Below are 14,691 nucleotides of genomic sequence, written 5' to 3' on the forward strand. Positions count from 1 at the left end.
ACTGTACGAAAAGCAACTCAACTCCATGGCACTCAAGTTTGCATTACCACACTGTACTCCACTCTACTTTACAATATGCCACTCCACTTTATGCATGCCACTGTACTGTATTCCACTCTAAGCCACTCCACTCTATGCCACACCAGTGTACGCCATGCCACTCTACACTGTTACAATGTATGCCACTCCACTCTATGGTATTCCACTGTATGTCACTCCACTCTATGCTATTCTGCTGTATAGAACTCCACTCAACGACACTCCACTCTACAGTATTACGCTCTCTGCCACTCCACTCTACACTATTACATTCTATGCCACTCCTCCCTACACCACTTCAGTATAAGCTACTACACTGTGCTCTATTCCACTGTATGCCAGTGCACTCTAGGACATTCCACTCTACTTTATGACCTGCCAATCTGCTCTACTCTAAGACACAATACTCCACTGAACGCCACTCCAGTCTACGCAACTCCACTATTTAACTGTACACCACTCCACTCTATGGTATTCCACTGTACGCCACTCCACTCCACGGTATTCCACTGTATGCCACTCCACTCTATGCTACTCCACTGTGCACAACTCCACTCTATGCCACTATTTTACTCTATCTATGCCACTCCACTCTACCCCACTTTACAGTTCGACACACTACATGACTCTGCGCTACTCCACTGTGCACTATTACACTCTACTCTATGACATGCTACTCCACTGTATGACACTCTACTCCATGCACTCCACTATACAGTATTCCATTGTACTCCACTCCACTCTATGCCACTCTACAATATTCCACTCTAAGGCACTCCACTCTACTGTACGATGTTACCCCACTGTATGCCACTCCACTCTACTGTATGACATGCCAATCCACTGTTCGCCACTGCAATCTAAGCACTCTACTGTACAGTGTTCCACTCTACGCCACTCCACTCTATGCCACTCCAATGTACACCACTCCACTCTACTGCAATCATTGCCACTCCACTCTACACCACTCCAGTCTACGCCATGGCACTCTATGCTGTTCCATTGTATCCCACTCCACTCCACTCTATGCTATTCCACTGAACTCTACATCAATACACTGTACGCCACTCCACTCTTGCTATTCCGCTGTATGCCATTCCACTCTACAAATGCAAAAACAACAATTGATGGACAGAATGCAGAACAATGTCATAGATTCACCCCAGTACAGAGATCTGGGCCTAAATCCATCGTTTTTTTGCTCATCATGCCATTCCAGTTTGAACCCAGCCATATGCAAATCAGTCTTGACCCTGTGCCTCATGGGAACAGCGCAGCCCGAACTGCCAAGCCAGGTCCTCCCTGGACTGGAAACAAACATCCTAGGACCGGTTTCGGGGTTTCACCCCTCTTCAGCCAGGATAGCTTGATTCCAGTGGCATCGAGAGCACGGGACCCACGTCTGGGCATACCCCTCCCACTCGGGGTGACAAATGCAAAAACAACAATTGATGGACAGAATGCAGAACAATGTCATACATTCACCCCAGTACAGAGATCCATCGTTTTTTTGCTCACCATGCCATTCCACTCTACGGCACTCCACTCTATGCTAGCCCATTCTATGCCACTCCACTCTACCCCGTTCTACAGTACGACACACTACTTTACTCTATGCCACTCCACTGTACACTATTGCACTCTACTCTACGACATGCCACTCCACTGTATTACACTCTACTCCATGCACTCCACTATACAGTATTCCATTGTACGCCACTCCACTCTATGCCACTCTACAATATTCCACTCTACAGCACTCCACTCTACTGTACAACACACTACTCGACTCTATGGCACTCCAGTCTATGCTACCCCACTGTACGCCACTCCACTCTACTATATGACATGTCAATTGACTGTTCGCCACTGCAATCTACACAATCTACTGTACAGTGTTCCCCTCTATGCCACTCCAATGTACACCACTTCACTCTACTGCAATCTATGCCACTCCACTCTACAGCACTCCAGTCTACGCCATTCCACTCTATGCTGTTCCACTGTATGCCACTGCACTCCACTCTACACCACTCCACTCTATGCTATTCCACCGTATGCCACTCAACTCTTCTTCAAGCTACTGTATGCCACTCCACTCTCGCTATTCCACTGTATGCCATTCCACTCTACGGCACTCCACTCTACGCTAGTCCATTCTATGCCACCTCACTTTACTCTATGACATGCTACTCTACTCTATGCACTCCAGTCTACTCCACTCCACTCCACTGTATGCCACTACACTGTACTCTACGACACACCACTCCTCTCTACTCTAAGACACACTACTCCACTGTACGCCACTCCAGGCTATGTCACTCCACTATTCGACTGTACACCAATCCATCCTTCGGTATTCCACTGTACGCCACTCCTCTCTAAGGCATTCCAATGTATGCCACTACACTCTACGCTATTCCACTGTATGCAACTTCACTGTACACCTCTCCACTCTATGCTAATACACTCTATGACACTCCACTCTCCACCACTCGACTCTACGCCACTCCACTGAATGCTGTTCCACAGTACGTCACTCCAGTATGCGCCACTCGACTGTACGCCACTCGACTGTACACCATCCCACTCTATGCCACTGCACTGTACGCCACTCCAGTCTATGCCACTCCACTATATGCCACTGTACTCTAAGCTATTTCACTATACACCACACCAATCTATGCACTCCACTCTACGGTACTCCACTCTATGCTATTCCATTGTATGCCACTCTACTTCACTCTACACCACTTCACTCTATGCTAATACATTGTACACCACTCCACTGTACGACACTCCATTCTATGCTATTCAACTCTACTCCACTCCAATCCACTCTATGACATGCTACTCGACTCTATGCCACCCACATCCACACCACTCCACTGTACACCACTCCACTCCACTGTACTCTAAGACTTTCCACTCCACTCTCCACCACTCCACTCTACTCTAAAACACACGTCTCAACTATACACCTCTCCCCTCTATGTCACTCCACAATATGCTATTTGACTGAACGCCACTCCACTCTACGGTATTCCACTGTAAGCCACTCTACTCTATACCACTCTGCTCGACTCTACGGTATTCCATTGCACACCACTACAGTCTACGCCACTCCCCTCTACGCTATTCCACTTTATGCAACTCCACTCTATGCAAATCCATTCTACGCTATTCCACTCTATACCACTCCCCTCTACGTCAATCCAGTCAACACCACTCCACTGTATGCCACTCCACTCTACGCTATTCCATTGTACGCCACACCACTCTACGCTATTCCACTGTATGCCACTCTACTGTACACCACTCCACTCTACGGTATTCTACTCTACGCCACGCCTCTGTACAACACGATTCTCGAATATATGCCACTCCGGTCTATGTCACTCCACTGGATGCCACTTCATTCTACAATCCGCCCCTCAGTTTATGACACTTTACTTGACTCTTCGTTAATGCAGTGTACTCCATGCTACTCTACATGCCACTCCACTCTACAACACTTTACTCCAGTCTACACTATACCACTCCACTCTTCTCAACTGTACGACACTTTATCCTACTCTATGCCACTGGACGAAACTGCAGTCTATGACACCTGACTCCACTGTTTGAAAAGCCACTCCACTCTACGACACACCATTCCACACTATTACACTCTACACCAATCCACTGTAAGCCAGTCCACTCAATGCCACTCCACTTTGTGCTATTCCACTGTAGGGCTACTCCACTGTATGCCACTCCACTCTACGCCACTTCACTTTATGCACTCCATTGTACGGTATTCCACTCTGCGCCACTCCACTCTACGCCACTCCACGCCACGCCTCTCCACTCTATGCAATTCCACTCTAGGTCCCTCCACTCTACGCCACTCCACTCTACGCTATTCCAGTGTACGCATGTTGTAGCTGAGTAGCTATGTAATGTTAGAACACTATGTATGTCATGATTGATGTCACATAGAGAGTGGTAAAGGAAATGTCATTTGCTCATGGAAACGCTTTGTGATGGATGGATGAGATCTTCCTCTTGAACAATATTCACGTATCCTGGTGAATTTACCTCAGAGTTATCACAATGGCGTAGTCGGCAGGATGAGGAAGATCTCAACACACCTGAGAGGACATTTCTGAGGGGTTGGAAAATGCTGCTTGCTTATGCAGCAGTTACAGAGGACCTGATGATTTTACTCTCTGAAACTTGGTGAGATTAGTCGTGTTTGTGTGTGAGCGACGAATGGACTTTCTTTAGTTTTTCGCCACCTTATGGTGTTTTTGGAGGGCAGTTGGCGTTTGAGGAGGGAGATACTATGGAAAGTGCGTTGCCATCTGGTCATGTATAACTTTTGTAGGTCTTTGCTAGTATCTCAATATTCACATGCCACTGAGTTTCTTTTGTTGAGACATAAACTACTCTTTTTATTCAATCTGGGAGCCCAACAGCCTTGCTCAAGCGCATATCAGAGTTCAACAACGGCCCTCCTCACGTGCATATTACAGCGCAACCCTTGCATGTGTGAGGCACCTTTGTCATATCAATTTAAACTTGGTGTCACACACGCACCATACTTGTAAGCAAGGTTACTATGACATGTACTTCTTTGTGCGCAGCGTGTGTCTCTTGGGGTGTGCACCTCCATCAGCTTCGAACGTTGGTATAGCTTGTAGTACTGCCGTACAGCTGTGCTGAAGCACTGGTTTACCTTTGTGTTTGCCCAGGATGGAGGCAACGGGAGGAAGTTGATTCCTGTGAGTATATCACTGCGCGGGTCAGCAGTTTTAAGCGGAAAAACAGCTGGAGCGTTGACCTTCAGGATACAGAGGCACGCGCATTTGTTTCATTGAGGTGTGTATTTGGTGTTTAATTATCTGCATTGACGCGCACACTTACTTCAAGTTGCACCTGGCTATACGTTACTGCGTCACAGAAGTCTCAGTCGCATCTAAAGCGTCAACCTTCTGTTTACAGTGGCACACACACTTTCATCATTTAAGCGTGTCATTATATATTTTTATAGTGATACGCACGCTGAGTTTAGAGAGTGTGTGGTGTTTTCTACATCAAGGTACAGTGGCACGCACGCTTTCATTATTTAAGTGTGTCTTTGTTGTGTGGTGCTGTGATGCGTACACTACTAGGCAAACAATCCAGCTTTAAAGTGCAGTGACATATTCATCTGGAAATGTTCTTACTGCCTTTTTGACAGTGATAAGCACACTGTATGTAAAGTATGCACAGAAATGTTATTTTAAAAAACTAGACATATAACACATTTTTTAAGAGAGCTCACGGCAAGGGAAGGATATCCCGACACATTACTCACAGGCAATGGAGTTCAGTTGGTGTCCAAGGAAATGGAGGAATTTCTTGAGAAAAGAGGTATAAGACACAACAAATGTGCGATTTACCACCCAGAGATGAATGGTATGCTTGAGAGGTTGAATAATGTTCTCAAGCAACCCATAATGTTAGCAAAGTCAAATGCTTTGAATTGGAGAAAAGCAGTGGAAAAGACAATTCAAAGGTACAGATTCACACCTCATAGCGCGAGGGAAAAAAATATTTTTGAACTGCTTTAAAGAAGGCATCCCAACACCTTAGTAGAACCACTTTGGGTTAACAAGTATGCGTTTAAGTTAGGAAAGAGTAAGATTGAGCAAGATTGGTGAGAAAGAGAAGGAGAAAAGATAAGTAACAGGAATAAATGTTTCAATGAAAGGAAAGCTGTAAAGAAAACTGCGGCTGCAGTAGGAGATTTGGTAGTGATTGAGGGCCAGATGTACGACGCTTGCATTTTGTGACACGCAAATTGTGTCGCTTTGCGACACACAATTTGCAAGTCGCAAAATGCAATGTACAACAGTGTCTCAGACACTGTTTGCGATTCCCAATGGGGTCGCAAATTGCATGCCTTTATCAATATTCATGAGGCAAGCGCAATTTGCGACCCCATTGGGAATGGCTAGCACTCCCAGGGATGGTGGCCTGCTGGGGTCAGCAGACCACAATGTCTGGGACTGCTTTTTCAATAAAGCAGGTCTTTTTTTAAATGCAGCCCTTTTTCCTTAAAGGAAAACGGGATGCATTTAAAAATTTTAACTTTTCAGTTTAATGTTTTAAGGGCAGGCTGTGGTCCCTTGGATCACTGCCTGCTCTTAATAAATATTTACGTACACACTCACAAAGGGAAAGGGCTACCCTAGGGACCCCTTCCCGATTGCGAGTGGCTTACCATCTACTTGAAGTAGGTGGTAAACGGCGAGTGTTTTGCGATCGCAAAGGTGGTCGCAAAACAACAGTACATGGCATGGTGACTCGCTATTAGGAAGGGACGCCCCTTCCTAATAGCGAGAGTCGCAAATGCTATTTTGCGTTCAGTAACTCGCAGAATAGCATTTATACATGCCTGGAACCATTTTTGCGGTCGCAAACGGGCCGATCTCCTGTTTGCGGCCACAAAAAACAATTGTACATCTGGCCCTAAATGCCCTGCAAGGGGTGGTGAGGGGCAAAACTTCTCTAAGCCAGTAAAAGTCATTAAGAAATGTAACAATGTTGTCAAGACCCAGGACCATTGGATATATAGACTCTTAACAGAGTTGTGTTATTTAAAGGGAAGTTAAGCACTTCCAACAATGAGGAGGTAGGTGGTGGTGTGTCAATGTAATGTAAAGATTGGACCGTTTGAGCCCTTACCATTAGTAGGGTTCTTTACCATTAGTATGGTCAGATCACCATCTAATTCAGTTCAAATGGCTAAAATCTAACCATAATCAGCTTCATCAGAAGAAACCCGGATCATGTCTAGTGCCTTCCACAAAATTCTTCTGTCAGACCTGTGCCCTTCTTGGAAACAGATCCCCCTTCTCTTTCTGGGGATCCTGAATTGGATGTGGAGCGCAAGGATGACTGGATTATTAATACTATTAATTACTTGGCTCCAGTCTCTGCACTTAGATCCTTAGAACCAAACAGTCAGCGCCTTGGTTCAATAAGACTCTTAGGATTGTCAAAAAGAATTGAAAACATCTTGAGAGGAAATGGCGGAAAAACTATCGTCTGGATGACAGATATACCTATAAGTTAGCATTAAAATACTATTATTCACAGGTCCTCCTGGATAAAAAAGCTTTCTTTGAGGCTAGGATTGAACAGTCAGGCAAAAAATTCCAAAGATATTTTCAACATTGTAAAAACATTTATGAATCCATATGCCTTCACCAGACACCTACAATCCACACCTGAATGGTGTGACCTGCTGGCCATGTATTTTCATGACAAAGTCACCACTATCCAATCTAGCCTGCTGAATGACTCACAGGCTGCCGATACTCCTTTTGAGGTGGTATATTCTAGCAGACCCTCTTCTGAGATGTCTTTTCTTTCCAACTTCCCATCTATTTCCATGGATGAATCTCTGGTGATCATTAATTGTCTTAAATCAGGGTCCACCCAGGATGCTTGCTAAAGAGGCTCATGTTATTAACCCCATTAAGAATAAAGTTCTGAATGCATCACTGTCTTCTGCAACGGTGCCAGTTCAATGAAAACACGCTAAAATCTTGCCTCTACTCAAAAAATCCACAGCTGAACCTAAAGTCTAAGCTAATTATAGACCAATCTCTCTTCTTCCTGCTTTCTTGAAAGTTTTAGAAACATTTGCGAACTCCCACATCTTGGGTTACCTCGAAAGTAACAGCCTTCTGTATCCAAGTCAGTCAGGTTTCAGAACCAACTGAAGTACGGAAACAGCCCTGCCAGAGGGGGTACATCAAGGGCACTCTAAATAAAGGGGGTAAGGCCATCCTGAGTATGTTGGATTTATTGGTGGCCTTTGATACGGTCCCCCGTGTGAGACTGCTGGCTTGTCTACAAGCCATTGGGATTGGAGGCCTTGCCCTGAAGTGTCTGACTTCCTTTTTGAATAATAGAAGTCAAGAAGTTTGGACTCCTCTGTTTTCATTCCCAATTTGTGAATTGGCAGTTGGAGTGCCTCAAGGTTCGGCATTAAGCCCGACCTTATTCAATGCGTATCTCAAACCCTTGGCTGCTTTAGCTGAGACATTGTGGTTGAAGGTAACATCATATGCCAACAACACCCAGTTGCTTTTCACATGTGAAAAGGGTGAAGAGCTTGATAGAGGAGCTATTAAAACGTACCTCTCCATTGTGTTCAACTAGCTTTCCACCAACCAATTAAAATGTAACCCTGAAAAAACAGAGATTGTGTATTTTGATCCCACTTCACTTGATTTTTGGCCTAAGGGTGCCCATACCCCCCTCGTTCCCCATGGTCCTCAACTGAGCGCAGTACAGAATTTAGGAATAAAAAATGACTGTGCCCTTTCTTTCCAACCTCAAATTCAGGCACTGGTTGGTTCCTGTTTTGGGCTGTTATGCTCCTTGAAAAAAATCTTACCTCTTCTGTCTGTCGATACTAGAAAATGGTGATCCAAGCTCTGATCACTTCCGGATGTAATTATGGAAATGCACTATACGTGGGTCTTCCAGAAAGCCTCTGAATAGACTGAAAGTGGTGCAGAATGTAGCGGCTAGAACTCTTCTCAACCTCGCCCCAAGAACCCATATGACCCCGCGTTTGTAAGTGCTTTACTAGCTCCTATCAAAAAGAAGATTATTTTTAAAACTCTGGTCCTGGCTCATAAAGCTCTACATGATAAAGAAGAGGCATATCTGAGGAGGAAGATTTGTGCCTATGACCCTCCCAGGAATTTATGGTCAGTTAATGCTTATTTAGCCAGAATTCCTAAAATCCGCCGCGCATGGACCGATGGCAGATACTTCTCTTACCTTGGGTCGATGGCCTGGAACAACCTGCCCCTGGATCTCTGTTCCATTTCTGAGCTATACATCTTCAAGAAAAAACTAAAAACCTGGCTCTTTCAATAGGCTTAATAGGATGATCAGCGCTGTGGCAGGTAGCCTTGCATTTAGCTCCGGGACGCTCTTTGGAGTATAGGTGCGCTCTACAAATCTCTTTTTAAATCAAATCAAACAAATCAATAGGAAATTGGAAACGAGTGGAAACAAATACATATTATAGAACTGTGAAGAAACCTGGTTATTTGAAAGACTATGTTTAATGACATAACATTTCGATCAGGTTTGCATGAGCCGGGAACTGGCTGGTTGAAAGACCATGTTAATAAGATTTTATGTCTGCATAGGTGCTCAACCATAGTTTTTCTTGTGTAATTAGTTTTTGGACGTTATGTTTATGTTTTCCTTTTTGCTTTGTTTCACTCGGTTATTTAGCTGTGTTCATTAAGGAAGGGAGGTGTGTGGTAGCTGAGTATCTATGTAAAGTTAGAACACTGTTTATGTCATGAGTGATGTCATGCAGAGGTTCCGTTGAGAGTGGCGAAGGGTATGACAGTTGCTCAAAGAGAAGCTTGGTGACGGATGAATGAGATCTTCCTCTTTGAGAATAAAGAATCTTCTTGAAACATATTCACATATCCTGGTGAATTTTTCTCAGAATTATGGCAACAACACTCCACTGTGTGCCACTCTACTGTATGCCACTCCACTGTATGCCACTCCACTCTACATTATTCCACTCTATGCTGCTCCAATCTATGCCTCTCCAATCTACGCCAATCCACTCCACTCTAAGCTATTCCATTGCCTGCCATTCCACTCTAGGCCACTCCACTCTATGCCACTCAACTCTCCACCACTCCACTCATCGCCACTCTACTGTATGCCACTCCACTGTACGCTATTCCACTGTACGACATTCGACTGTACCCTACTTCATTGTATGCTATTCCACTCTACCCCAGTCCACTGTACGCCTCTCTACTCTACTTCATTGTACGACACTACTCTCTACGACACTGTACTCTAAGACCCTCCACTTAATGACACTACACTCAACGACACGCCGCTCTACGATTTGAAACATCTTTTTTTTCCAAACTAAAAAACATTGAAATTCAAAGAAAAAAACAATGGTTAAAGCTCAGTTGTAGTTAAAACAACTTGTTGTATTCTTCCTATGCAATCCAAACTTAAACTACACAAACATTTGAAATTCTAACGTGATAGTTATACCCTAAATTTATAACTTGCAGACCTCTTTACACACTGTTGGCAACTCGCTAGTCACACTACAATAACTATACCTCACCACTCTAGCTACCACAGTGTTTCATAAATTATTTCATTACACGTTATAAGTCTTGTTAGGAATGCTATAATTTAACATACTATGAGTTGAAAGGGTATAAACAGTACATGGAGAAGGCGTGAGTTATCGTTAATGAAGTGTGGCTAGTGAGTTGCCGGTAGTGTGTATGGAGGTATGTGAGTTATAGTAATTTGAAGGTGGTGCATACATAATAAATTCAAGGTATAACTATAACTTTAGAATTTCTAACGTTTGTGTAGTTTATGTTTGGTTTGTATAGAAATAATAAATAAAGCTTTCCTAACTATAACTAAGTTTTGACAATAGTTTTTTTTTCATTTATATATATCTATATCTCCATATGGGCATTACGAGAGACAAGATATAAAGTTTAAAACCTTCTGACCCCAACCCCCGACATGGACATAATGGCATAAAGTCTGCGTCTTCCAAATGCCTGCGCGGCCCGAGAGGGGACATGGCGTGAAGTCAGTGTGGGCCTCCTGACCCTTGCACGAACATGTACCTATGCCCGTCACACGCACTTTGCACGAGCACCATCTCGACCCTATGCTGCATGATAGCAGTCCCGCCTTGTTTCACAAGCTCTGTGTCCATGGGCGTAGTAAGTTTGGGGGACGTGGGGGATTTATTCCCCCCAGATTTTGGAGTGAGTGGGACACGGGGATCATAAGTGGGGGGGGGATACAGAAGACAGAAGAATTTTCCCACTCATATCTCCTTCAATCAAACGGCCATTAGCAGGTGAAAGCTTTACCTAGAAAGGCAGTGCACTTGACCCGCTGACCTGCACCCGCCCACTGAGCACCTTCAAAGCATCCGGTTACAGATCAGCTGCTTGCAGTTTGCATCTGTGGGAACAAAGGGACAGGAGGAGAAACCTGCTTTTACTGTCTAGATTCGGCCCAGGCTATTGAGGGGGACCGTGATCTTCATGCACCACGCGCCGGCTGGAAGGCCAGCCAAGGCTCATCTGGCGCCTAGCCACTTTTCAGCACTACCCAACCTTCAACTTGAATTTGAGCCCGCGTGGCAACAAGGAAGCTGCAGCCCTGGTGGTGCCTGTCCCCAGGAGAGGATGGGTGCAGGAGCCTGAACAACAAGTGAGGTGATGGAGGGAGCTTTATGAATAACTCCAGCCTCATTTTATTAAAAAGGAGTGCTGCAAAAGGGGACAAAGGACGTCAGGCTGATTGCTTTAGGGAATGCGGCATCAACCTTCCACAGTGCAATGACCAAAGCATCCACCTCTGACAAGATGTGACAGCAAGATAAGCGCTCGTTGCTATCATCTGTTGTAAACCTGAAGGACCTTGTTAGTTACCATGTCAGCACGGCCAACTCCATTGTTCTTTTCTTTCAGTTTTTTTCCTTTCTTTTTGGGGGGAGGGGGGTGGGGTTAACAACCCCAAATCCCACCTTTTTATTTCAATCCCATTCCCCTTTCACCACTTTTCTCTCCTGCACCCAAACAAAATACCTCATTTTACTTTTACCCTCATGAACCCTAAAAATCCTTATCCCCCTTTACTTCTACCTAGACCTGAAGCTTAAAAACCCCTTACCACCATTTACCACTGAACCCTGAAGCCCTTACTATTGGGTAACCTTACCCAAACCTGAATGCTAAAAACACCTTTACTGTACTTACTATCCCCTTTCTTAAACCAAATATGAACCCTAAAGCCCCTTTAAATCCCTTAACACCCAGAACCCCTAATTATTGTGCAGAATGTAAATAATTGTAAATGACAATAAAACGTACTTGTACACTGTGATTACATGTCTGCCTTCATATTTCACTTCAAAAATATGTGATTGTATTATTTTATTAGAATCTGCAGCTCGCGGACCATGGGTATTTTGTATAGGGTCAATCGAAAGCCCCCAAGACTGTCTCTGTTTCCCCCCCCCAGAAGATTAGTTTCTTCTACGCCCCTGTCTGTGTCGCACCCTAAGCTCGCTGGCCTCTGTATCCCCTCGTGATGATGCACTCCACGATACCACACAGACTGCAGTGACGTGGTTGCTCCTATAAGTATATACAGCTTGTTACATGTTCGTGCAAATCCACAGTAATGCGCATTCTAGTGTGATTTCTCATCCTGATATGCAATTTTCTCTGACAGGTGTTTTGCACTTTACCGACAAATTATGACTAGAACTAGGCAGAGAGCGAGCTCTGGCGCCATCTCATTGCACTTGTAGCTTCCGGTTCCTCGCAGTGCGCAGTTACCTCGGATTTCAGGCGCTCCACCTCGATCTCGCCATCCTCGATCTGCTGCCGCAGTTGCTTAGCGACCGTCTTCTCCGTCTCCACGATCTGGAGCAGATGCAGGTATTTCTGCTTCAGAGTCTCGTGCTCGGTGGCCAGGTCCCTGTAGCTGTAAGAGAGGAACAGGTTGAGTAGCGGGTCCCGACCCGGCTCGGTTATCTATGCCCTGGGGGCCTCTAATGTTCCTACTCAGGAGGCTCTCGCATTTTCCATCCCACTCTTCCCTTGGTATGGTCTTATTAGATCTCCCCTTTCATGGCCTCTCCCTTGCAGTCCTCCTCACCGAGACGTCTCAGATAATGCCCCCAGAGGGTGTTGAGTCTTTCCCTATAGGGCCTCACAGTATCATTCACCAGTCCATGGGGCCATCAACTAATTTCGACTGCATGTCGGGTAACTAACTCTGCCCTTCACGGGCCTCTCAGCTACCACACTAAGCAAGGCCATTAAAATCTCTCTCCAGTCTCACTACCTCTAAGGCCTCGAGGTTCAGTCTCCCTCACTCTCATCTTCAGTCCCCACACAATCTCCACCCCATGTACGATACTCTCCCTCTCTTTATTCTTGTATTTTCTTGGCAGGGGCGTATTTTGGGGGACGGTGGGAATGAGCTTTTACACCCTCCCCCCAAGAAATTTAATTTCTGATGAAAAGTTGGTTACAGGTGCTTTCACTCAGGTATGGTGAGCTGTCTGTCGGATTTCACCTGGGATTTTTGCATGCACACACACTGACAAAAACACACACACACTCATCTCTTTTGAAAGTACTAAAACTTATTATTATTTATTTTTTTTACAAAAGATTGTGTTTTCTTTCACTTACTATCCCTGTTCCGCGTTCGTCTCCCTTTCCACTAACACTTACGCACCTTTCACGCGCCCTGCTTATATTTTAACATTACATGCCAGCGTGAATGTTGGGAAATCCCCCCCCCCCCCAAAAAAAAATATCTTACTGACCAAGCTACGCCACTGTTTCTTGGTCTTCTCGGCTAGCTCCGTTGTAACTGCACTTTCTAATCTCCTCTAAACTCTTTCACTCTCTTCCCCTTAATCCCGTCGTATTGTCTCCCTTTATTTAGACTCTTACCTGTGTCCAGTTTTCATTGGTCTCACCCACCCTCCGTCATGGCTTCTTTTAGCAAACTCTAAGCACCACCAACCAGGTGTGGCGTGTGGGTCCGCACAGGCGCAAGTGCAGCCGGAGGTCCAACCCACACATGCAGAACACTCACTCCGTGACATCACAATAAATCCATGGCGTCACACGACTCCATGGCAACATCACTCATTCCCATCAGATTAAGACGTAGGCAACACCCACTGCTCGTGCTTCTCTGATCCTCTGAGGCTTACCAGCACTCCAGGGCAAACATCACCATCCATATGCTGCTCAGGCTCAGAATTTTATGAATTTGTGACTGTGCCTCGAGTAGAAAAATTATCTTAACAGTCATCAAATTGGGTATTGTTGCTATTATGTTCTGTCGATATAGATTTCCTCAGTCAGAAACATGATTTCAGTTTTAACTCCGATCTGATCTAAAAGTCAACACAATCCATCTTTATTTGATTTTATCTCACACGGCCAAGATTATTAAATGGTATAACAAAGCCAAGATTATTAAAAGGTATAACCAAGCACCAGGGAAATTTCCCCGTTTTTCCACTGTCTTGGCTGATCACCGACATATGTTTGTCACATGTCTTATAGTGGCTGTTTTCTGGTAAAAATTTTGAAGACACTATAGGCATTATTTAGAGTTTGGATCGCGGGACAGCATTATTTAGAGTTTTATCAGCGGGACAGCACTGTTTAGAGTGTGGGCAGTGGGGCAGCATTATTTAGTATTTGAGCAGCGTGGCAGCATTATTTAGAGATTTTGCGCAGCAGGACAGCATTGTTAAGAGTTTGGGAAGCGGGACAGCTTTATTTAGAGTTTGGGCAGCGGGACAGCTTTATTTAGAGTTAGGGCAGTGGGACAGCTTTATTTAGAGTTAGGGCAGCAGGGCAGCTTCATTTAGAGTTTGCGAAACGGAATAGCATTATGTAGAGTTTGGGTCGCAGGACAGCTTCAATTAGAGTTTGAGAAACGAAATAGCATTATATAGAGTTTGGGTAGTGGGACAGCATTATTTAGAGTTTGGGCAGCGGGACAGCTTTATTTAGAGTTTGGGCAGCG

General features: G+C 44.9%; 1 protein-coding gene across 1 annotated transcript in view; it reads right to left on the bottom strand.

Annotated features, from left to right (window-relative positions):
* The window catches only part of RASGRF1 (Ras protein specific guanine nucleotide releasing factor 1), a 727,100-nt gene that overhangs the window by 525,400 nt on the left and 187,009 nt on the right, over positions 1–14,691 (bottom strand). The window contains exon 3 of the mRNA XM_085644699.1: positions 12,468–12,615. Coding sequence (XP_085500825.1) covers positions 12,468–12,615 — 148 coding nt within the window. The remainder of the gene's footprint in view (positions 1–12,467; positions 12,616–14,691) is intronic.

The sequence above is a fragment of the Triturus cristatus genome, chromosome 3_1 (genome assembly GCF_964204655.1).
Source record: "Triturus cristatus chromosome 3_1, aTriCri1.1, whole genome shotgun sequence".
Classification (NCBI taxonomy): domain Eukaryota; kingdom Metazoa; phylum Chordata; class Amphibia; order Caudata; family Salamandridae; genus Triturus; species Triturus cristatus.